General features: G+C 40.7%; 1 protein-coding gene across 3 annotated transcripts in view; it reads right to left on the bottom strand.

Moving 5' to 3' along the window:
* ATP6V1H (ATPase H+ transporting V1 subunit H) overlaps positions 1 to 24,697 on the bottom strand; it is a 73,879-nt gene that overhangs the window by 41,277 nt on the left and 7,905 nt on the right. For all 3 annotated transcript variants that reach the window (XM_030553085.1, XM_030553086.1, XM_030553084.1), the window contains 5 exons: positions 18,599 to 18,701; positions 17,341 to 17,430; positions 11,972 to 12,085; positions 10,711 to 10,815; positions 8,098 to 8,151 (listed from right to left, as the gene is read on the bottom strand). In XM_030553085.1, the coding sequence (XP_030408945.1) occupies positions 8,098 to 8,151; positions 10,711 to 10,815; positions 11,972 to 12,085; positions 17,341 to 17,430; positions 18,599 to 18,701 (466 nt within the window). The remainder of the gene's footprint in view (positions 1 to 8,097; positions 8,152 to 10,710; positions 10,816 to 11,971; positions 12,086 to 17,340; positions 17,431 to 18,598; positions 18,702 to 24,697) is intronic.

A 24,697-nucleotide genomic window follows, 5' to 3' on the forward strand; every position in this document is an offset into this window, starting at 1 on the left:
TTGACATTTGATTCCATGGTGGAAAATTAATATTCTTTCAGTGCAGAAAAGGTAGAAACATTCATTGGAAAGCTTGAAAATTGGTCTTCCAGAGCACAGAGAGGAAATATGGAGTTCCCTTTTTCTCCTCAGTATGATGGGAACTGCAGTGTCAGCCAGGAACAATTGGGCATTTGAGCAACTTCAGATTTAGCTGCAGGACTATTAATCAACGCTTGCATAAAAAAAGGAGGTGGATCACTAACCACCTTCCATTCAACAGACCCCTGAGTCTGCAGCACCAGCAAGGCCATTGAGAGACAAAAGTCTGGAAGTTGCTCTCTAGCAAGGATCTGAGAAAACGGTCTAAAGGAATATCACCTTGCCTTTATTGAAGTTCTCATCTTCTTACCTTTGTGATTTACAAGTGTTATTAGAAGTTCCTTCATTTGATGGAGACCTAGAACATAAATCCTTATACTTCAGAAAATCTAAGCAGTAATCAAACTAAGATGGTGGAATATGGAATATTGCCACAGATTTGGCAGCTAACGGGATTTCTTACAAGAGGCAGATTTCCTGAAAAAAATCAAGAACTCTAACTGTAATCTTAGCTCTGTCACAGAACCCCTCTATGGCATTGGATATAAATTCAGAACCCCCAGGGCAGAGATTAGAGTGAGAAAAGAACGCAAGGTGATGGTCAGTCATGCATCTTGAGCAGATAGAAGAAGGATTAGGGGAGAGCAAGAGTCACACTGTACAGGGCTTTGAAGCCGGCAACAATATTTGCCCACTGGAGGCAATTGTTGCAAAAATTAAATAAATGCATGTTAAATAAGTATTAGTGTCTACAGGCTTCAAAAAAAGAATAGGATATACAAAAAGAACATCGCATATGGTAAGACAGTCCCAGTCCCCAAAACCCAACAATTTATACAGAGAAGGGAAGAGCTGTGGAAAGAATTTATGCACACATCAGGTTTCACTGCTGCTGCTATGGCCATTTTATAACACACATCTGAATATGCCTCTTCTATGCATGTGAAACTGAAGTCCTTTGTTTGCTTATATAAGTATAGAGCAGTTCCTCGCACTACTTTATGGTAATTCTTCGCCTTGTTTAGCAGTACGTAAAAGGCCTCACTGTCTAAAGTATCTCAGATAGATTTATGCATAAAAATATCACCAGAAAAAATATGTATTGTTCCCCAAAATTCACCTCCACATTTAAAAGGTGTATTTTTAAAATTTCTAAACATTTCATTTGATTGTGTTCACAAAAGAGCATGTAACCTATATACCAGGAAGAGTTCCCCAGAAGTGAAGTCTGCTATAGTGTGGAATAATCTCCTAAAAAGAGGTGGAAAGCCCAATCATTTGCTATGATATGTTCATTAAAACATACACCAATACTCTTATATGAGCAGTCAATGAGTTTAATGGATTAAAAGGTTTTCCCTCCCATATCTCAATCTCAACAGCTCCATGACTGCAAGATACATACATAGTGTTGACTGACGTTTAAAGTGTGATTTGGTCTGCATATTGTACTTCTCATAGCAGCAGCAACAAAGTTCTCAAAATGTGATGAGAGTGGTACTTTACTCTGATTTCTCTCAGATTCTCAAACATCTTGACTAATTTATCAGAACATACTTAGACATGTTTTCCTACAAGCCTGTATTTTCTCCAAGTGCCACTAAAACAGGGGTCGGTAACCTTTGGCACGCGATCTGTCATGGTAAAGCCTCTGGCACACAGCCTGTCAGGGTAAAGCCATTGGTAGGCTGGGCTGGTTTGTCTAGCTCGTGCATCCGCAGGCACTGAGCCCCGCAGCTCTCACTGGCCACAGTTCACCATTCCCACTCAATGGGAGCTGCAGGAAGCGGTGGCTAGCACTTCCCTAGGCCCACGTCGCTTCCCACAGCTCCCATTGGCCAGTAACAGCGAACCGCTGCCAGTGGGAGCTGCGGGGCTCTGTGCCTGCGGATGCATCAGCTAGACAAACCAGCCCAGCCTACCAGTGGCTTTACTCAGGTGGGCCGGTGCCAAAGGTTGCCGACCCCTTCTCTAAAACATCATGGTAGATCAGCAACATTGTAGAAGGTCAAGAATTTCAAAACACTTAAAGGAGGAAAGAAATTTCAAGCAAGTCCTGGATTAAATGAAAAGGTAAGAGACAACAAGAGATGCTTATGCTGTTCCACAAGAACTGCAAATGAATTCGTTCCCCCCTCCGGCCTCCACTTCTACCTTTATATAACCAGAAGCTGAAGAAGACCACACACTGATAATGAATAAGAACATTTATTTCAATCGATAGTATTGGCTTTCATAAATCTTGCCAGTAAAAGGTAACATAGATTCATAGAAATCACAGAATTCAGGTCGTCATCTACCCCCTGCTCAAAGCAGGACTAATCCCCAACTAAATCATCCCAGCCAGGGCTTTGTCAAGCCTGATCTTAACATGGATGGAAGCATCTGCTGTACAAACCAAAACTACTAGCTCTTGAAACAAATTAACTGTATAAATCTCAAAAATTTTAGTTATTTATCTGCAACATAGGAAGTATCTCTATTACTGAAACTAAGAATTGCCAGATCTTTAAGACACAATCATAAAAGTTACCTCCCAATATTGCTTTCAATGAAAATAAAAAAACCCTCATTTTTCATTAGGATGAGCCATAATTTCCTCATCTCTGCATAAGATGCGGTCATTGCATCCTAAACTCAACCTCAGTTTACATACTGAAGGATATGTGGAAGTAAGATTACTCACTGTTCTAAGGCCCTATGACAAGGGCCAACTGCATAATGGAGACTTGAAACAGCAATATTGCAAAGGAGCGTCTGAGAATGTTTCAATCTCCATTTTTAGGCCTTGTCTTCTCTAGGAAAAAATTAAAGGGGGCATTTTTAATCCACTTTAATCTAACCTGCGTTAAAACCTTAGTGAAGAAAAGGTAAATTGCAGTTTTAACCCACATTAGCAGGTAACAGTGACCAGTTAACATGGGTTAAAATAACATACTTTGTTTTCACGAACCCAAATTAACATCCTAGTGAATGCAAGTTAAAAATACATCTTTTTCCTGAGTGAAGATACTGTTTTACATTTAAAAGAGATGCAGCAACTCCAGGTGTATACTTATAAATCTCCTAAAAAGTCATTCATGCCTTTAATTTTAACACATTCTTTGGACCCTAAAAATCACCAAGTGTCAAACTGTTTATCCTGCCACCGCTTTTCTATGCCACAACAATATAGAACACTGAAGTTATGAGGTTCACTTTCACCTGCTACGTTGCCAAACTGCATTCTGAATTGTACTGCCTATATCACACAGAGGAACTGAGTCTAACCTTCCCTTATAAGCCAATACACACTGCTGTTTCCCAGTGTCCAAGGCCGAGGAGACAAGGTGTGGAATTCCGCTCTCCTCCTCAGAACTCAGTTTACTCAAGTAAGAAGGCTTGATAATGCCTAAGAAAGCACTACACTTTCAAGGTACGTTTTTGTAGCTGCATATTGTAGAGGTTTATCTGGGGTGATTTTATATGTAATATTTTCAGTATTTACAATAGGATACCTTAAGGAGACAGAAGCAACTTACCCTCTGAATTTCCTTTGCTGCCAGTCAGTTTGATATTGAACAGCTAGTGTTCAGTTTTCAGTATTTAATTGTCCCTTCCTTTCCCCATCTCATAACTGGAATGATGCTACCACTGCCAGCTCAATGCAGATGTAATTGTAATATCCTGACTCAATGTGAATTGATAAGCAGAAGCACTAGTGTCCCACACATTTCATTATCAAATACCATTACGCAGCACATGTTTTAGATCAGGGGTCGGCAACCTTTCAGAAGCAGTGTGCCGACACTTCATTTATTCACTCTAATTTAAAGGTTTTGCATGCCAATAATACATTTTAACATTTTTAGAAAGTCTCTTTCTATAAGTCTATAATATATAACTAAACTATTGTTGTATGTAAAGTAAATAAGGTTTTAAAAATGTTTAGGAAGCTTCATTTAAAACTAAATTAAAATGCAAAGCCCCCCGGACCAGTGGCCCCCCGGACCCAGGCAGTGTGAGTGCCACTGAAAATCACCTCACATGCCGCGTTCGGCACCTGTGACATAGGTTGCCCTCCCGTTTTAGATAAATACTTTTGTTTCTTGGTGCCATCAAGTGGCAAAATTGTGTAGTACAGCTTGAAATCAAACTGCTTTCTATAATTGCCATCACAAAGACTCTGCAGTCAGAACATCTTAACTGTTCATCCACATGAAATTAAACAGTTAAACTATCTACTGCCCAAGTTTAGGTTGCATTTTGTTTAAAATCTATATTACTTTTATTTTATTTTTTTTAAGTATTTAATATATCCTTAAGTTCACACAAGCAAATTTGTTTTCTGCAGAACTATATTTTTATAATTCAAGAATTTTGATTCAACAGGTACAACATTTTGAACACAGAACAAACAAAAAGCTAAACTATTTCACTGTATTTTAGAAGGTCTAGAAGATATGACATGTTTCAAGCCAATACAATTTCGAAGAGTGGCTAATAAGCCCTTCGAAAAAGTCAAAAGTTGAGAATTGAAATGTTGACTGTTCTTAATCAGATCACCAAAAAAGACACTAACAAAGCAAAACTGGATTATTTTGTATTCAGATGTCCCTATTTGTTTGACTTATGCTTCACTCATTAAGATTTCTGTTTTCATAGAATATCAGGGTTGGAAGGGACCTCAGGTGGTCATGTAGTCCAACCCCCTGCTCAAACTGGATCAATTCTCGACTAAATCATCCTAGCCAGGGCTTTGTCAAGCCTGACCTTAAAAACCTCTAAGGAAGGAGAGTCCACCACTTCCCAGGCAAACCTTTCTAGTGCTTCACCACTTTGAGTGAAAAAGTTTTTCCTAATATCCAACCTAAACCTCCCCCACTGCAACTTGAGAACATTACTCCTTCTTCTGTCATCTGGTACCACTGTGAACAGTCTAGATTCATCCTCTTTGGAACCCCCTTTCAGGTAGTTGAAAGCAGCTATTAAATCCCACCTCATTCTTCTCTTCTGCAGACTAAATAATCCCAGTTCCCTCAGCCTTTCCTCATAAATCATGAGCTCCAACTCCTCAATCATTTTTGTTGCCCTCCGCTGGACTCTTCCCAATTTTTCCACATCCTTCTTGAAGTGTGGGGCCCAAAACTGGACACAGTACTCCAGATGAGGCCTCATCAACATTGAATAGAGCGGAACGATCACGTCCCTCGAACTGCTGGCAATGCCCCTACTTATACAGCCCAAAATGCCGATAGCCTTCTTGGCAACAAGGGCACACTGTCGACTCATATCCAGCTTTTGTCCACTATAACCCCTAGGTCCTTTTCTGCAGAATGGCTGCCTAGCCACTCAGTCCCTAGTCTGTAGCAGTGCATGGGATTCTTCCATCCTAACGGCAGGACTCTGCACTTGTCCTTGTCGAACCTCAACAGATCTCTTTTGGCCTAATCCTCCAATTTGTCTAGGTCCCTCTGTATCCTATCCCTACCCTCCAGCGTATCTACCACTCCTCCCAGTTTAGTGTCATCTGCACATCTGCTGAGGGTGCAGTCCACGCCATCCTCCAGATCATTAATGAAGATATTGAACAAAATGAGCCCCAGGATCGACCCTTGAGGCACTCCACTTGATACTGGCTGCCAACTAGACATGGAGCCATTGATCACTACCTGTTGAGCCTGACCATCTAGCCAGCTTTCTATCCACCTTTTAGTCCATTCATCCAGCCCCTACTACTTTAACTTACTGGCAAGAATACTGTGGGAGACCTAATCAAAAGCTTTGCTAAAGTCAAGGAATAACACATCCACTGCTTTCCCGTCATACACAGAGCTAGTTATCTCATCAAAGAGGGCAATTAGCTAAGTCAGGCATGACTTGCCCTTGTTGAATCCATGCTGACTGTTCCTGATAAAGGAGAGGAAAGTTAAGTGTTTCAGAATTGACTCCTTGTGGATCTGCTCCATGATTTTTCCTGGGACTGAGGTGAGGCTGACTGGCCTGTAGTTCCCCAAATCCTCCTTCCCTTTTTTAAAGACAGGTACTACATTAGCGTTTTTCCAGTCATCCGGGACCTCCCCCAATCGCCATGAGTTTTCAAAAAGATAATGGTCAACGGCTCTGCAATCACATCTGCCAACTCCTTCCGCACCCTCAGATGCAGCGCATCCAGCCCGATGGACTTGTGCTTGTCCAGCTTTTCTAAATAGTCCTGAACCACTTCTTTCTCCCCAGAGGGCTGGTCACCTCCTCCCCATGCTGTGCTGCCCAGTGCAGCTGACCTTGTTTGTGAAGACAGAGGCAAAAAAAGCATTGAGTACATTAGCTTTTTCCACATCCTCTGCCTTCCCTCATTCAGTAAGGGGCCCACACTTTCCTTGATTTTTTTGTTGTTGCTAACATACCTTAAGAAACCTTTCTTGCTACTCTTAACATCCCTTGCTAGCTACAACTCCAAGTGTGATTTGGCCTTCCTGACTTCACTCCTGCATGCCTGAGCAATATTTTTATACACCTCCCTGGTCATTTGTCCAATCTTCCACTACTTGTAAGCTTCTTTTTTGTGTTTAAGATCAGCAAGGATTTCACTGTTAAGCCAAGCTGGTTGCCTGCCATATTTACTATTTTTACTACACATCGGGATGGTTTGTCCCTGCAACCTCAAAAGGGTTCTTTAAAATACAGCCAGCTCTCCTGGACTCCTTTCCCCCTCATGTTATTCTCCCAGGGGATCCTGCCCATCAGTTCCCTGAGGGAGTCCAAGTCTGCTTTTCAGAAGTCCAGGGTCCATATTCTGCTGCTCTCCTTTCTTCCTTGTGTTAGGATCCTGAACTCGGCCATCTCATGGTCACTGCCTCCCAGGTTTTCATCCACTTTTGCTTCCCTTACTAATTTTTCTTGGTTTGTAAGCAGCAAGCCAAGAAGAGCTCTGCTCCCAGTTGGTTCCTCCAGCACTTGCACCAGGAAATTGTCCCGTACACTTTCCAAAAACTTCCTGGATTGTCTGTGTCCCACTATATTGCTCTCCCAGCAGATATCAGGGTGACTGAAGTCTCCCACGAGAACCAAGGCCTGTGATCTAGTAATTTCTGTCAGTTGCTGGAACAAAACCTCGTCCACCTCATTTGCAGTTTCATACCGGAGCTCTGAGCAGTCATACTGCTCTCTTACATACAATGCAACTCCCCCACCTTTTCTGCCCTGCCTGGCCTTCTTGAACAGTTTATATCTATCCATGACAGTACTCCAGTCATGTGAGTTATCCCACCAAGTCTCCATTATTCCAATCATATCATAGTTCCTTGATTGTGCCAGGACTTCCAGTTCTCCCTGCTTGTTTCCCAGGCTTCTTGCATTTGTGCATAGGCACTTAAGATAACTCGCTGATCGTCCCGCTTTCTCAGTATGAGATAGGATCAGAAGATCTAATAATCCAGTTTCCTCATCAACTAGAGAAATAAATTATGTTTACACCTATATTTAACAGGTATATACACATTTTTAAAAGCCATCACCACTAAGACTATCAATAATGGGGAAGCTGGTTGTAATTCTGCTCTCAGAAGTCAGTAGTATTCCAACAGAGTCCTTGCTCTTAGCTTCCTAGCACAAGACTGGTGGAGGTTCCACAGCTCTTAGATTTGACTCCCAGAAGTCATTAGAACCTGGCAGATTCCAAGTCAGGCCACTCATCAAGATTCTGAATATCCCACTCTGCATGTCCCCACTCATTCCCTTGAGTGCACATGAGGCAGAGGTCTCGAAGTAAACCCAAACAAGAAGAAAACAGTATAAAAATAAGCCCGAAGGGAGGAGAAAAACAAATTTAAAGGTGTAAACATAGGAACACCTTTAAAATGAACTCCCCCTTGTCCCAACTTCTCCCTTTCCCCCACCCCATGTAGCTTTCAGGATTGGTTATAGTCTGAGCCTGTTTTTAAATTGATTACAGTCAGGGTTAAAATTTGGTGAATAATAGAGGCTGTTTAATTTTTAGGAGGCCACTACATTAACAAGTTACAAAGAGATACTCACATCACTGGTTGAGACTGTTCCTGTTTCAATAGCACCCATGGTACCACGAAGTTTCTAGAGCAAAAACAGAAATTGTTAGCTTTTCTTGTTAGGTCAAGTATATTGCTATTACAATAAATTTATGAAAATCAGGATTGTCCCTTAGCCCTACAGTACAATTTCCACTATTTTGTCCAGGCTAGTTGAGTGTCCCAAATGTCACTGTCCTCCACTACTTTCATTCACAGACTATTCTACAGCTGACCAGATCTGTTGGAAAGTCCTTTCACATATGACAAAACTGTATCTAGCTAAGTCAATTTCTAATGAGGAAAAAAAAAAAAAATCACGCTGATTCTACTCTCACAAATCAAGACTACAATAACTGGTAAATAGTGAAGCATCCTCTCACAATCCAATGTTTTGGATTATCCCTGTTTACACAAAGGTGGCAACAACAACAACGGAACAACAATACTCAAGTGGTCCAGGACAGTGTAATGAGATACACTGAAGCACATTTTCTCCTTTAAATTCTTGTACATAACACCTATTAGAGCTAGCCTCAGAATGGTGTAAGAAGAAAGACTATAACCCTGCCTTGGATAATACCAATAAATGACAGTGAAACTGCTTGAAACTTCAGGAAGCAAACGCAAAACCAAGTGTAATCTACACACCTTCTGGGTGTGGTGCTCTGTCCCAGCTAGTGGCACCAAAACCACTTGGAGACAGTTACATGAGTCTGTTCTCCAGCCTTAGCTAAGAGCCAGGTGGCTTTTAGCTCATGTGATAGAGGCTCATGCACTAAGCTCCAGAGGTCCCAAGCTCAATCCCACCTCAACTGGGAAGTTTCTGAAACTCAGGATGCGCTTCCTCAGCGAGGGGAAGTATGTAACCCACACACCTCCTGGGTGTGGCGTTCTGTCCCATCGGGGAGGGGAACGAGGGGGAGAGAGAGAGAGATTAATAAGTTTGCTCTACAGCCTTAGTTAACAGCCAGTTGGCTTTTGGCTCACACACTAAGCACCTGAGGTCCCACGTTCGATCCCACCTGCCAACGACCGAGGTCTGTTGGCATTACATAAGCAGTCCAAAAGAATCCAATGTGAAGCTATATATTGGCCAATGGCACTGAAGTACAATTTTGGACATAATTCAAAGTAATTTCCCTGCCTAGAAGAGAGTCAGGATTACCTCCAGACATCGCAAAATACATTTCAAAATTTTAAAAGGTGTATTTATAACAATGTCCTTTGTATTTCAAACTCAACTGCAAGTGATCTAAAAACACTTGAATCAATTTGAAGATATCAAGGCACAGCTCTGAGTTTTTAAAAATAAAGTCACACTTCTAAGATTCTTGCTTTTATAGAAATCATATGGTTGTCTTCTTCTAAAGGTCCTTAGTTTCCAAAAATATTTCTGAGTAAAGTTCGGTCAGAAAGCCTACTGAACTGAATGTCACAATTTATTAGAACTCAGTTTCACTCCAACACACCCTTATTAGAGAATGACAAACTGTTTGTTTTTGTAAACAACCTTACACAAAATTAACACCACCCATATGAAACAGCAAAGAAACATGGTTTTGCTTCTAAAGAACAAGTCATTCTTACTATACTGGAGCTATTGGCACATGCCAATATTGCTCAAACATTTATGCATTTTTAGGTGGCTTCACAGTTTCAGATGTTTCAGTCTAAGTGGGGAACAGTTCGGAGGGGAACAATTTTTTTTTTAAATGGACTCTTCAATCTAGCAGAGAAAGGTATAGCACACTCCAATGGCTGGAACTTGAAGTCACATTAAGTCCAACTGGAAATAAGGCATAAATTTTCAACGGAGAAGGTAATTAACCATTGGAACAATTTACCAACGGTTGCGGTGGGTTTTCTATCACTGGCATTTTGCAACCAAGATGGGCTATTTTTCTAAAAGATCTGCTCTAGAGATTATTTTTGGGAAGTTCCATGGCCTGTGTTGTACAGGAGATCAGATTAAATGTTGACGATGATCCCTTCTGGCCTTGGAATCTGCTTTAGAGTGCAGTTACACTCCAGAATGCAACAAGAAAAGGAGTTCTGTTTTCATTTGCTATAGATGATTTCCAAAACTGTTCAGCATACAAGTCAAGACATGATTTTTTCGCCAAGTGAAAGCCCTCCAAAACAAAAAATATGGGATCTGAAATAAAAGGATTATGTTCTCTCACACTCAGTCACCAGGAGTCAGCATCTTTGTTATTAAACATAAAAAGCAAAATGGAATGCAGTTTGCTGTCTCATAGCTCTGCAGACTCTGCGGAGATGGCACTTTTCAATCAATCACGAAAACAGATATGCTGAATGAGAATGTGCTTGTTTCCTCTCCCCCCCAAAAATCCTCCTTTTCTTACTCTAGCTGGAATTGAATATACTTTCGAATACTGTATATGTGAAGTTATAATATCTCTTACTTTAAAAAGCAAGTCTAAGGATTTGAGTGTTAATTGTAACCAGTAATTACTGAAGTCTAAACAACACGTTTTGTTAATACAGTTGCACATTTACACTTTATATACCTTTGTAGGGAGGTTTACAAATGTAAGCCTTTTAAGAATGCACTCTAATTTTTTGTTTAGTTTTTTTTTACCTGTGAACTAAGTTGAGTTTTAATCCAGTTGAAGTAATAATTCAGATCACTGCCTTCCATCAGCTCTTTTCCCCAGGCAGCCAATTTGGCAATAATTCTTGCTGCCTGAAAAAGAATTTGGTAAATAGAACTTCAGTTGCAAATGATCAAAGATTGAATGGAGGAAAAAAATACTACTGTATGCATTGGAAACCAATTTTGGGAAAAATATTGCTACTTACACAAATACTGCTGCTTTATTCATTTTTCAAAGCAAAGCCTTATAGTCTGATTTATTTGTATCTAATATTTGTCCTTCAGCTTTTTCTATTGGCTCGGCACCTCATTAGTATGCAGAAGCAGTGTACACAGATCAGAAGTTATAAAATAAATGAAAAATCTAAGACAGCATTGTTGCCGTCTAGGGCTTGGTCCTGCAACTGGCTCCTTTCGGAGGCAGGTGTCCGCCAACACAAAGCCAGTTGCAGGATCTGGTCCTAATTGAGTAATTAACATTAATTAATGTAAATTTGCTTAATTTTAAATATTTAATGCTCACAAATATCAATACACAAAGAAACTTTAAATAAGTACATGAATCTTCTGAGGAGGAAATGGTACAACACAGAAACCAGGTTTTCATAAGTAGTTCTTCACAATGCCTATGACATTTGAGAAACATATAAACTGGATCAGTTTTCTATGCCTACAGTCTTCCCAAGACAATTTATATGCATTCAAGGAATTTTTTGAGGAAAACTGTCAAATTATGCAGCAGGACTTGTACATTCTGCAGCACTCCAATGCAACAGACAAGATAACCTATAATAACCTCAACTTTTACAAATATATGAAAGTGAATTAAAAAAATTACTTCGCTTAAGGTTTGAAAAGGCGCTACAAAATTTTATACTAAAACACATAATTACAGAAGGATCATTGGTTGGCGGCTATTTTCTAGTAACTAAATAGATTTCTTTAAAGAAAACTGTTTTTACCACAGATAATTTCCTGATCAATGAGACGGGAATGATAATTCAGAACAAAGAACTATAGTTCCACATAACACTATTTTGATTCCCAGGAGAAGCAGCATGTATTTTGTAACAAACGGTCACGCAAAATTTGTTGTGTGATAAAACTGGTTTGCCTGACTTGTAAAAGAAAAGCCTTTTACCACAAAAGGAATTATTTAAGTTTTATGAATCTGCGAAGTCCAAAAAGAAAATAGGTTTCTATTTTCACCACAGCATCTTAGGAGATAGATGCATTTAAAGCTTACCATGTGCACAGTGAAGAGATCTTGGCGGTTCAACATAGGCAGAAAGTAGGACCATGCAGTGCTCTTACCACGTTTTGCATAGTCAAAGAAAATACTAACACGCTGATGCTTTTCCTGCAAAGGGAAGGGGAGACAAGGAGAAGCTCGTCAGTATTTCAGTCACAATTTTATGTTATTTTTTCATTACATTGTCTTGCATCTCTCATAATGTACCGCATGAGAATATATTTCCTGTGTCAATCCCTCTCATTTTAACTACTACCACATACCATTGTTGGATAGCCAAAGTGTTGAAACTCAGACTTTAACGGCTATTTCATGCTGGTTCCCCATCAACTCCTCCGAGACTGATTCCTCTCTCAGGCCTGGTCTGCACTTCGAGTTTATATCGAATTTAGCAGCGTTAAATCGCATTAACCCTGCACCCGTTCACACAACGAAGACCTTTACATCAATATAAAGGGCTCGTAATATCGATATCTGTACTCCTCCCCGACGAGGGGAGTAGCGCTGAAATCGGTATTGTCATTTCGGATTAGGGTTAGTGTGGCCGCAACTTGATGGTATTGGTCTCCGGGCGCTATCTCACAGTGCACCATTGTGACCACTCTGGCTCAGATGCACTGGCCAGGTAGACAAGAAAAGCCCCGCAAACTTTTGAATGTCATTTCCTGTTTGCCCAGCGTGGAGCACCGATCAGCACAGGTGAGCATGCAGTCCCAGAATCAAAAAAGAACTCCAGCATGGACCGTACAGAAGATATTGAAGCTGACTCTGTATGAGGAGATGAATCTGTTCTATCAGAACTCCATTCCAAAAGACGAAATGCCAAAGCATTTGAAAAAATCTTCAAGGCAATGACAGACAGAGGCCACAACAAGGACTCAACACAGTGCTGTGTGAAACTTAAGGAGCTGAGACAAGCATAACGAAATGCCAAAGAAATCAAATGGATGCTCATGGAGGGAGGGAAGGAGGACTGAGGACTCTAGCTACGCCACAGTTCCCGCACTCTCAGAAAACCATTTGCATTCTTGGCTGGGCTCCCAATGCCTGAAGGATCAAAAACATTGTCGCGGGTGGTTCAGGTTATATGTCATTAGCCCCCCCCCAATGAAAGAAAAGGGAAATCGTTTCTCGCCTTTTTTCAATGTCACCATGTCTACTGGATGCTGCTGGCAGACGCGGTGCTGCAGCGCTACACAGAAGCATCCCACTGCCTTCCCTTCCCGATGGCAGATGGTACAATATGACTGGTATCAGTCATCATCATCCCGTGAGTGCTCCCAGCTGGCCTCGGTGAGGTAGGCTAGGGGCACCTAGGCAAAAACAGGAATGACTCCCGGTCATTCCCTTCTTTAAGATTTGTGTCCTGGAGATTCAGTCCTGCCTGGAATATCATAGTAGCTGGAGGCTGCGCTCCCTCCAGTTTTATCTCAATAAAGTCAGTGTTGTTTCTTATCCATGCATTCTTTATTACTTCATCATACAAATGGGGGGACACTGCCACGGTAGCCCAGGAGGGGTGGGGGAGGAGGGAAGCAATGGGTGCGGTTGTTGCAGGGGCACCCCCTAGAATGGCATGCAGCTCATCATTTCTGCGGGATGTCTGGGGCTCTGACCTGGAGCGGCTGTTTGTCTCTCTGGTTCTTTAGTAGATGTGCCTGATATTCTAGGCAGGACTGACTCTACCTTTAGACAAAACTTAAAGAAGGGAATGATCAGGAGTCATTTCCATTTTTGTCTATATGCCCCCGGCCAACCTCACTGAGGTCAGCCAGGAGCACCCATGAAAGCAGCAGATGGGGTACAATATGACTGGTAACAGTCTCTGCTAACTTGCAACAGCAAGAGGATACTGCTGTGTAGCACTGCAGTACCGCATCTGTCAGTAACATCCAATAGACATACGGTGACAGTGAAAAAAGGCTGAACGGGCTCCATGGTTGCCGTGCTATGGTGTCCGCCAGGGCAATCCAGGGAAAAGGGCGCAAAAGGATTGTATGCTGTTGCTTTCATGGAGAGAGGATTGACTGACGATATTTACCCAGAATCACCCGCGACACTGTTTTTGTCCCATCATGCATTGTGATCTCAACCCAGAATTCCAATGGGCGGGGGAGACTGTGGGAACTATGGGATAGCTATGGGATAACTACCCACAGTGCAACGCTCCAGAAATCAACGCTAGCCTCGGTACATGGATGTACACCGCTGAATTAATGTGCTTAGTGTGACCACGTTCACTCGACCTTATACAATCTGTTTCCAAATACCAGTTTCTGTAAAATCGGAATAATCCCGTAGTGTAGATATACCCTCACAGTCCTAGTTATACTGCAGTTTATGCATTGTCTGCTGAAAGGAAAAACATGCTTCTTTCTGGCTCAGACATTCAGACTGAAAGATTACATAGCTACTATGAAGGGCCACATTTCAGAGGGTTGCAACTCTACCTCCATTTCAGCTTAATAAACTCTGGGCATTAACTTTTTTCCACATTATTTCTTTCACACACAAATTGTCATTTGTGTGTGCATATTTGCACACTGTTTTGCACTTTCAAGTGTCTGTGCATGCACAGGAATGTTCCACTTGGCCTTGAAAGTCTATCCTGAAGACTACAGTTGGTGCTTATCTCCAAATGCAAGCTCCCATAAGAGGAATTGGAGTTGTACAACACCACTAACCACAGTTTTGTTTTTTATGCTATTTTCAAACTGAGGATACCAGCATGATTAATAGGGAACTAAAGTTTATGAGAACCGTACACCATAGTCCCTAAATAATCTCAACATTTTCATCTAGCTTTCTTAAATCAAATCATTCAGATTGGGATACATAATGTACAGTATAAATACAATATAGTATATAATGTCATGGAATTTCTACTTTCACTTCCTACCAATGTGTAGCTTAGGAACACGAAATACACAAGGTACACAAAAACATTAGCTGTTACTGCTTCTCAAGATAGCTTTCTATGAAAGAAGCTCCCTAGTTTAAAGAGATCATGAGAAGTTGTGCATTTTGTTTTCCTCCACTCAAATGAGTTAGCATCCAAAGAAATATCCTTGACAGATGCAAAGATTTCAACACCATTGTGTGAACGCTGTGCTGCCATCTTTAACAGCTAACATGAGCCTGCAATGCTCACTAACGTTTGTCTTATTCCCCTTCTCCCTCAGCCTAGACCCACTCCAGAGAGTTGTTAACTTAGTCTTTTTGCATTTGTTTTCAAGTCTTCAGACCGATAGAGGCAGCACAGCTGAATCGGGTGATCAGCATTTCTTCCTTTGGCATCAATATCATGTTCTACTTCAAGAACTAGATTTCAAAGACTGTGTTTAACACCAGTTATTGACAGCAGAGGTGTAAAACAGTGATAGCAAATTGTTCCCAGCTCTCTACAATAGAGCACCAATGAGGATGCAACAGTGCTCCTTCAGGATGCAGGTAGCAAAAGAACAAAGAAAAAAAGAATCCGAAGAACATCTTACAGTCAAGGAATTAAAGGAATAAAATTGGAGCCGCTGATGGGCTGAAGAGACAAGATGAGGTATATGAAAGCTAAAATATCAGAAGAGCAGTGGAAAACCTCTCTATTTTAGAATCACAAGCCCACCAGGAAAGAGAATCACTGTTAGCACCTACAAAATGAATACTGTAAGTTATAGAATCAGACTATCATACTCCCAGAGACTATACCAAAGTTAAAAATCCTGCTCTGATGTTCTGGTAGCTCTGCACTCCCTCCAGAAATCTCTGGCCCTCCAAGTGTTCTTGCACTCTAGACCAGTAGAAGTTAACAGACAGAACTGTTTGGCCTAAAAAAAAAAAAATATTTTACCTATACTCAGTAAAGAACTTGTCAGAAGCCAGATAGAGAAACAGGATCACTCAACTGTCAAGGAAAAAGGGAATGTAATTTGTCACAAGTTTCTTAACAGATGTTAATCCTACCACTTCAGGAAAGAGCAGAAATTTTAGTAAACTACAGCAGCGCACTTAAGCTGGAGATGGAAGCCTCAGTTTGATATCCATCAAAACGAAGAATATCATGTTGTAATCAAACACTTGGAGATTCAAAATAAAGACAGGCATTGACAAGCTTCAAAAATATTAAAAAGGAGAAAAAAACAGGACTAAACACATTTGAAATTCCATTGCACTTTTCATAAATTGTCATACTTGAGTATTTAATTTGATTTAACACACAAGCCCGTAGCTAAGATATTTTAACACACTTTATTTCTTAACATCAATATGATGGCTCAATAATAGAACCAATTAGAAAACTGGTTTCCCTCCCAACCCAGAAAATGTTGACTCCCCACACCCCCAAAAAATATCAATTTTCAAAGTTTTCAATGGAAATTTTCTATTTTTATCAAAAAGCAAAATTTTAGATGAAAAAACTGAGTTTTTGATGAAAAGCCAAAATGTTCTGCGAAAAGCAAACTTCACAAAATTCTTTATTTCATCACAAACCCAATTTTACATCAAAAAGTAATTCCAACAGAAACTTTTTGACCCACCCCACTCAACTATACAGCTTCTTAATTCTTTTAAAGAATTCAAATGAACACACAGTAAAAGGGATCATTCCCAGACTGTTAAACATATTAAGCCTACAGAACAGGTTTTAATGCAGAGTTACTCTACCATATAGCTCAGAGGCCATTTAATGTGTCGGAATAGTAAGTATATTGTTTTGCTTTCCTACAATGAGTTTGCCTAAAAAATGCTTTGCTTTAAAAAAGAATGGATACTTTCATTCATAATGACTATGTGGAAAGCACTCAGATACTATAGCGATAGGGTTTCAGATTGGCATCTGAAATAAATACTGTGATTAATATATTAGAGGTAGACACTTATAAATAAGTTAGGTGCTTGAAAAGTAATACCAAATGGCTCCCCAAGTCAGAAATATTGTACATCATTTTCTGTGGTTCCTACCCAAACCCTATCTACTGATGGACAGGCAATATCTTAGTGTTCATATGCTTGGTGTACGGTAAATAAGGTTGGAGCCACTAATTGAATGAGGAGGATAAAGATATTCAACAGCTGCCTCATTCCCAGAGCAGCATCCATTCTGTATACCTAGTGTAGCCGGGTCTAATATGATCATGTACTTGAAGACTCAAAGTATCATAATGTATCAACACGAAGGGGCCAAGCTAAGATTGCCTGTGAAATCTTAATTCTGGCATTTCCCAACTTTTGAGTGCTTGACTTTGCAACCTAAATATACATTCTTTGAATACAGTATTACATACATATACAAAGAGATCAAAATTAGATCAAGAGACAACCAAGCATCAAAGAGGAAGACTTAAATATGAAATAGGTTATTGACCTACTTGCAGCATATCATCAATCATAGTTAGGATGTACTGAACTGTCTGCTCCTTGGAGATATGAGTCATCAAGTTTATGAATGTTTTAGCACACTACAAATAAGATACATTAAAATTAATATTGCAATTGTTTTATAATATGCAGTAGAATCTCAATAATTCACATTTTGGTTTTATGTAAATTTTAAGCATCCTAATGGCTTATTCATCTACATTATAATATGAATACATTTGACATTACAATGAAATTTTTTTCCATGCTGTTCATTACCTTTTACAAATTGTTCTATGGCATTCAACGGAAACAGTGAGAAGTAACTAGCGGGAGTTAGCACGGTTCCTCAAGGTGATTTGTCAAAAGATTAATGAGTCAGAATTAGAATCTCTCCTTCAATGTTTCTTTTAAGAAAAAAATGTACAAGACATGGGCAAATTTAGTGACAGATGCTGAAGGGATTGCAAGATTCTCTCTACCAGTGGTGCAGGACCAGCACTTGGAAAGCTTGTCTGGCCTGCCCATATGTTTCTGACTGGAAGACAGATACAAGTTGGACCTTAAAAGTTATTTCAACTGCTTTCCTCCTCCTGGCACAATTTAATCATGATATGTTTTCAGCAGCAGATTTCACAAACTGCTAGAGTTAGAGATTCATGCTTTATCTTACTTGAAAAGAAAATGAGAGCAAGCGTCTGGAGGTTACGGGGAAAGGTGTTGAGGAGAAGCTAGAAAGAGTTGCAAAAATTTACCACTACTCTTTACATTCTATGCAACTTTTACGTTACTTTATTTCAGACTATGCTGTGTCATCAGTTTAATGTACCACCTTGGATAGCTATACTGTCACTATACAAACAATGCATATTATATGTAGCTATTTAAATAGTGTATGCATTAGTTACATCTTAAAATGCAAATTCTATTTGAGTTTAAGAAGCTGTACCAAAATGCACCCAACCATATCAGGAAAAAAAAATACCTAAAAAGTGTTATCCAAGAGCACAATAAATGTGTGTGAAGCTTCCCAGCTTCTTTTGATCTCATCCCAGCAGAACACATTTAAAAATTAAGAGGTCTGTTAAAATAATGGCCAAGTTCCTCCTCACAAAAATTCATTTACAATATAATTGTCTGAAGCCCTGCTAAAACTTGCTAAATAGCATAACAGCAAAACACATACTTCCAACATTTAATTAGAGTTAGTATGGCAAGAGCAACCCCTCCCCCCCTCCAAAAAAATTTTTAAAAAGGAAGCTGGGTTACCTGACTGCCTTCTGCTTGCAGCAATTCTTGTTTTCCTTCTGGGCTCCTCTTCTGCTCAAATCTTTGAATAAATTCACAGTCTTCACCTGAAATCATCTGTCCTCTGAAAAACAAAATACAAAGCCACAGGAACTTTTTGTATGTGTGTTATTTCAGTCCTTATTTCTTTCAAAGATGCTATTTGACATGAGAGGCACTCTTCCTTTAATAAAGTTATAATAAACTTGGTCCTATCATGAGTGCGTGAGGCACTCCTATTCTGCTGAGAGCCTCATGTGCAAAGGAATGAAGAATTTAATAAGGAATAATTTAAAGATGCAATTCTGTGTCTCTACTACTCAACAGCATCACCTCAGTCATCCTTAGACTGCCTCCAACCCTTGGAAGCACATAAGGAATCATTAAAGAGATGTAGTACTGACTATATATACATACCTCGAGTTCATGCTGAAAACAAGATCTGCAACACAACTACAACCCAGTTGAAAAAACTTGTGCAAATACAAAACTTTTTAGTCTTATTTTATGAAATAAGAAGTTTTAGTGCCAAAAATGAAGTGTGAGGGAATAGGAAATTTTTTGGAAATAAAAGTCCTAGTTTCTGGGTTAGATTTTACCTTTTCAAAATTGCTGACACACACCTGTGGTTTTAATCAGTTGATGCATGGTATTTAGAAGATGGTGACTATACCAATCTGACTCGACTCCTAACTAGGTTTGTGGGGTTGAGAAGGAATTTCCCCCCAGATCAGATTGGCAGTTTTTCACCTTCTTCTACAGCCTGTGGATGCAGGTCACTTGCCAGGATTAGCTAAGTACATCTTACTAATCATTTCCCTGCCATTTCAGGGACCTTGGGCACTGGTGCATCTTGTTTCCTCGTAATCTCTGCCAATGGCATATAGTAGTTAGTGTTCTGGGAACTATAATACTTTGTCTCCTATCAGCTGGTTAACACGTGGGTGTTGGGCCACCGCAGAAGGTCAGAACAGATGATGTAGTGGTCCCTTCTAGCTTTAAACTATGACCCAACAGACAGGTAAAGGATGGAAGTTGGGGAAGGACTTGAGCTACTGTGTTCCACAGCTACTTCCTTTATCCATCCAAATCTGTAGTTGAAAGTCTGTTGTAGCTAAACATTAGCAACGGTAAAGAACATTAAGATAATTAAAGAGTCACCATTAGTGATATTTCCATTTATCAAACTGAGCTACAGGACTGGCAGAATCTTCTACTTATTACAATGCAAAAGTTATTCCCACACCTGATAATGAGCAGGACAAGGCAGCAGAAACAACACATTGTCTAGGTAGAGTAAGGAAAATTATGTAATCAAAGGAAGATGAAAATCTACAGGATTAATACTTGTTAAATATCACAGGTTAACACACAAAGGGACCAAGTTACAGAGGCTGAAGCTCTTCAGAGAAGTGGAGAATTGAGCGTAAAGCCATGCAACACCAAAATTACACAGGCTGGAAGAATAACATATTACTCTTCCATGTTTCAGTTTTTCCAGCATTTTTAACTCTTCTTACATTTCCACTGAGTCAAAGGTCTTTTCCACCTACCAAAGCCACACCAAACAAGTTCTTCTAGTCAGCCTTTTCCACAATCTGAGTCACTGTCTGCAGGTGGTCCATGATTAAAAATTGAGTAAAAACTCTGCCAGCTCTCAGGGCAGATTACAGTTCAGTAATCTGTGTAGCATGTTCATCAGGATTAGTGAAGTACAGAAAATGGAAGGAGATCTGTAATACAACATATTTATGCTTTTCCCTCTTCTGAATTAAATACCACTGTTACTTGGCCCATTCCAAGGTATCTCTGTCACAGGGGTGATTGGCCCCTTTAAGGGGAGATGGGGCCAGCCACACCTGTGCCATAATTGGATAGCTGCTTCCTGGTGAGAGAGGGTGGAACTAAGGAGGGCCATGTGACAGCTTAATGGGCACTTGGGGCCTTATAAAATGATAGAGTGAGATCAGTCTGCAATAGCACCACAGGGAATGGAGCAGGCTGCAGCGGAAGGCCCTGGTGCAAGGGTCTGTAGGACATTGGGCTGATTAGCCTGAAATGCCCAAGGGTCCAGTGCTTTATACCACAGCAGGGAAGGAGTCAAGCAGCAAAGCTCAGAAGGCACTGAGAACAATACAGGAGGGGAATGAGCCTGGGAGAGGAGTGCTGTATCCCAGAGCTAAAAAGACTCTCACAGATAGTGAGGAAGGGGCTGGGAACAGGGACAGAGGGTGGGGCTGAAGTTAATTCACCAAAAGGCAGAATCACCTTTTTATCTGCTGGGACTACAGTTGGACTTTTGCTACCCCAGAAGAGGTTGCATTTGTGACTTGGGCGGTGGGTTAAGCCACAGACTGGCAAGGGGAGAGCCGAGGAGATTCACCTCAGGACAGGAAACTCAGGAAGGGTGTGCCAGCAGCTCCACACTTGTCCAGCAGGGGATGCTACAGGGCAGCCAGACCCCACAACCACCTCCCCCTTTACCACATTTATGTGAAGTTGCTACACTATATGCGGGGCACTACCAAATTCACAGTCATAGGATTTTAAAAATCATAAATTTCATAATTTCAGCTATTTAAATCTGAAATTCCATGGTGTTGTAACTGTAGGAGTTCTGACCCAAAAGTGGGTAGCGAGGGTGTCACAAGATTATTGAAGGAGTGTCGTGGTACTGCCACCCTTACTTCAGCTGCCCAGCTCTGAAGGCAGCACTGCTGCCAACAGCAGCACAGGAGAGTGGCAGCTGTTGGCCAGGAACCCAGCTCTGAAGGCAGCACCACCGCAGAAGTAAGGGTGGCATGATATGTTATTGCCACCCTTACTTCTGTGCTGTTCCCTTCAGAACTGGGCCCTCAGCTAGCAGCCCCCACTCACGGTCACCCAGCTCTGAAGGCAGTGCACAAGGGTGGCAATACAACAACCCTCACTACAATAACTTTGCAACCTCCTTTTGGGTCAGGACCCCCAGGTCTCCCCTGTGAAATCTGGTCTTTTGTGTACTTTTACCCTATAGTATACAGACTTCACAGTCTGTGATGTGTTTTTCATGGCTGTGAATTTGGTAGGGCCCTAGCTATATGATAGTAGAGGCCTGCACAACATGCGGCCCACAGAGGCTCACTGTGCGGCCCACAGAGGGATTCAAAATCTCGCGCACACAGCACTCAGCCCAGAGCCCTCCGAATCTCGGCCACAGCTGAGATTTAAAGGGCTCTGGGCTGCGGGCAGCTGCAAGGAGCCCAGAGCCCTTTAAATCCCAGCCGCGGCTGGGAATCAAAGGGCTCTGGGCTGCCCGCAGTGGCAGGGAGCTCTGAGCCCTTTGAATCCCGGCCACGGCTCCAGCGGATGGGCTGGGGCTGGGATTTAAAGGGCTCGGGTTTCCCCAGCTGCCGGAGCCCCGAGCCCTTCAAATCCCTGCCCCAGCCCCGCAAAGTTCTGGGTTCCCCCAGCCGCCGGAGCCCCGGGCCCTTTAATTTGCCCCTGAGGGTTCCCAGCCACCTCTTCAACTGGGAGCCCCTGGTTGATTTAAAATCACCTCCCCACCCCCAACCTTCTTTTTTGGCCCACAGCTGTTTAGGTGGGGCAGTGCTGGGAAGGAGGGTTTGTTTCTGCAGGGCTGAGCGGTGCTGGGGAGGAGTATTTCCGCCAGGCCGAGAGGTCCTGGGGAGGTGATGTGTTTCCACGGGGCCGGGGGGTTTCAGCCATCAGCTGTTTTCTTTGGAGTAATGTGGCCCTCGCCACTTTACGAGTTGTGCAGGCCTATGATAGTACTTAACTGTCAAAATATTATCTCCAGGACCATATCAAATCATATTTTTGACAATCTAGCCAGGCTTCCCTAATTTTAGAAAGATTTCTAAGAACTCACTAGTTGAGGAGTCTTAAGGTTTATATTCAAATTAGGTTGCTAGAGGTCTGCAATGAAATACAGCTACTATATTCTTAAAAAGGACACTGATCAACCAGTCATGGCTTAAAAAATAATGTTCTAAAAATATGGAGCTGCATTCCAAAGGGTCCAATACAGCTTAACGGTGTATGATTTTTGTCCTTCCCTCCCTCCCTCTTTAACTACTAAAGTTGGATACAGAAGATCCAAACAGTGTTTGTATTTAATACTAAGTATCAATGTAAACCTGTGTATATGCATGCCAAAATGGATTATGGGGGAAAATGAAGGAGACTAAATTACCACTTCTCCCCCACAGTAGGAGGAACATCACAATGATGTTCTCCTGATGATCCCTTCTCTCTTCTAATCTGCGGGTGGGGAGCATTCCCCAGCACATAAGTGTACTGCTGACATCAAGAATGGAAAAAACACCAAGATTTCATTTTGATTTCAAGAGATAATTTTGGATTTTTAATATAACCAGATTTTCCAGGAACAGAAATACAGAATGAAGTCCTTTTTGTATTTTGTATTTTATTTTTGTATGCTTTGACATGTGAAGATTGTTGTTCGACATTTTGTTCTTAACACTGCCTCATAACAAGCCATTTCTCAGCATGCGTAGGGGCCAACTCACCGTTACCAAAAAGATTTATAAAGCCAAGTCTCATTGGTCCCTTAAGTCAGTGGCTTCTGGCAAGATGGAGGTAATTTTTTTTTTTATAACACAGCCCATGGAGACTGTGAAGACCCCAGAGATTAATAAACCTGTACAGTTTTAATCAGCCAAGAAATTGGCCTGAGAGAACAATAATCCATCAGCTTTGGTCAAACTAGAAAATTCTATAAAATGTAAAAAGTAATCAGAAAATATCCACTTAATTGTTTTTAAAACACTTCACACTAACATAGCACTTGTCATCTTCAAAGAACATTACAAATGTTAAATAAGATTTAAGAAGAGCCCTTGATTACAACTTTAGAGTTTGAGAAAGCAGTGCAAAAATAAGGCATGCGAGTTTATTTAAAAAAAAAATCAGTAGAAGTTTATCAACTGTCAAACAAAAAGCTTTCAAAACAAATAAAGCTCTCTACTTTGATCTAACATTAAAGCTCAAGGAAATCAAAGGCGGAGGAAGACATTCCTTGGAACAAAGGAAGAACTGAGATTTAATATTTGTTTATTTATAAGTGCCAGTCCAAGCAGACATTTGCAGCACAGTATTGTATAAAAGAAGTTTGACAGTTTTGTAAACAATTCATTAATATTTCATCAGGGACTTCGGAAATCTGAATAATGCCTTACCAATGTTAAAAATGCCACTTGCCAATCACTTCATTTTAAAATTCAAGTGACTAGTTATCTAATAACCCCAAGGAGTCTCATGAATACCAATGCAAAAGCCATACAATCATGGCAGAAAAACCCAATCCTCCCCTTTGGTGCCAGCAGTCATGATTTTTCCCCATTACTAATATGCTGAGGTTTACCAATTCTTTACAATTTAAGGTTTAAGGTAACCACAGTCTCCCCATTTCATTTCAAAACACTCCTTTTTCCTTCCCACAGAATTATTCAATTGTACTGTTACTAAGACAGTCAATAAAGCATTGACCTGCAAGCAAGAATGCAGGACAATGAGCTAGAGCGAATTTTGTTCAAGAAGTGCCAGATCTCACATATACTAAGTCACCATGTACCTTTTCTAGCAATAGTCAGCATGTCAAATTCTTCACATTCGAAAACGGAAATTGATTCCAGATAATTCATAGATTCTCAATTCTAAGGCCAAAAGACCATTGTGATTATCTGATGCACTTGTAAAGCTTTAGGCTGGTAAATCATTCGATTGTTAAATAGTTTTCCCATGTGATGTTACAGACTATTGTTATGTTCCCTTTAAGTATGAGCCACTCACTCTGCCACTTATCCCATGGAACAAATTTATTTTTAGAAGTCTCAAAACAAAGTCAATGCTTCATTTGCACCCTGGATACGAGGTAGGCATTAGTAACTGCTATTATAGGATTGAAGAAGGCAGATGTTGGTTATTGTTCTATATAATTCTTAATCAACAAGTGCTTGTAAGAGATCATTTATAAAAAGTTCTTGGTCAGTGTAGTTGATACATACACTTGTGATTAATTTGGTTTTTCCATCATGCATTCCTCATGACAACTGTAGT

This window comes from Gopherus evgoodei, chromosome 2 (assembly GCF_007399415.2).
Source record: "Gopherus evgoodei ecotype Sinaloan lineage chromosome 2, rGopEvg1_v1.p, whole genome shotgun sequence".
Lineage (NCBI taxonomy): Eukaryota > Metazoa > Chordata > Testudines > Testudinidae > Gopherus > Gopherus evgoodei.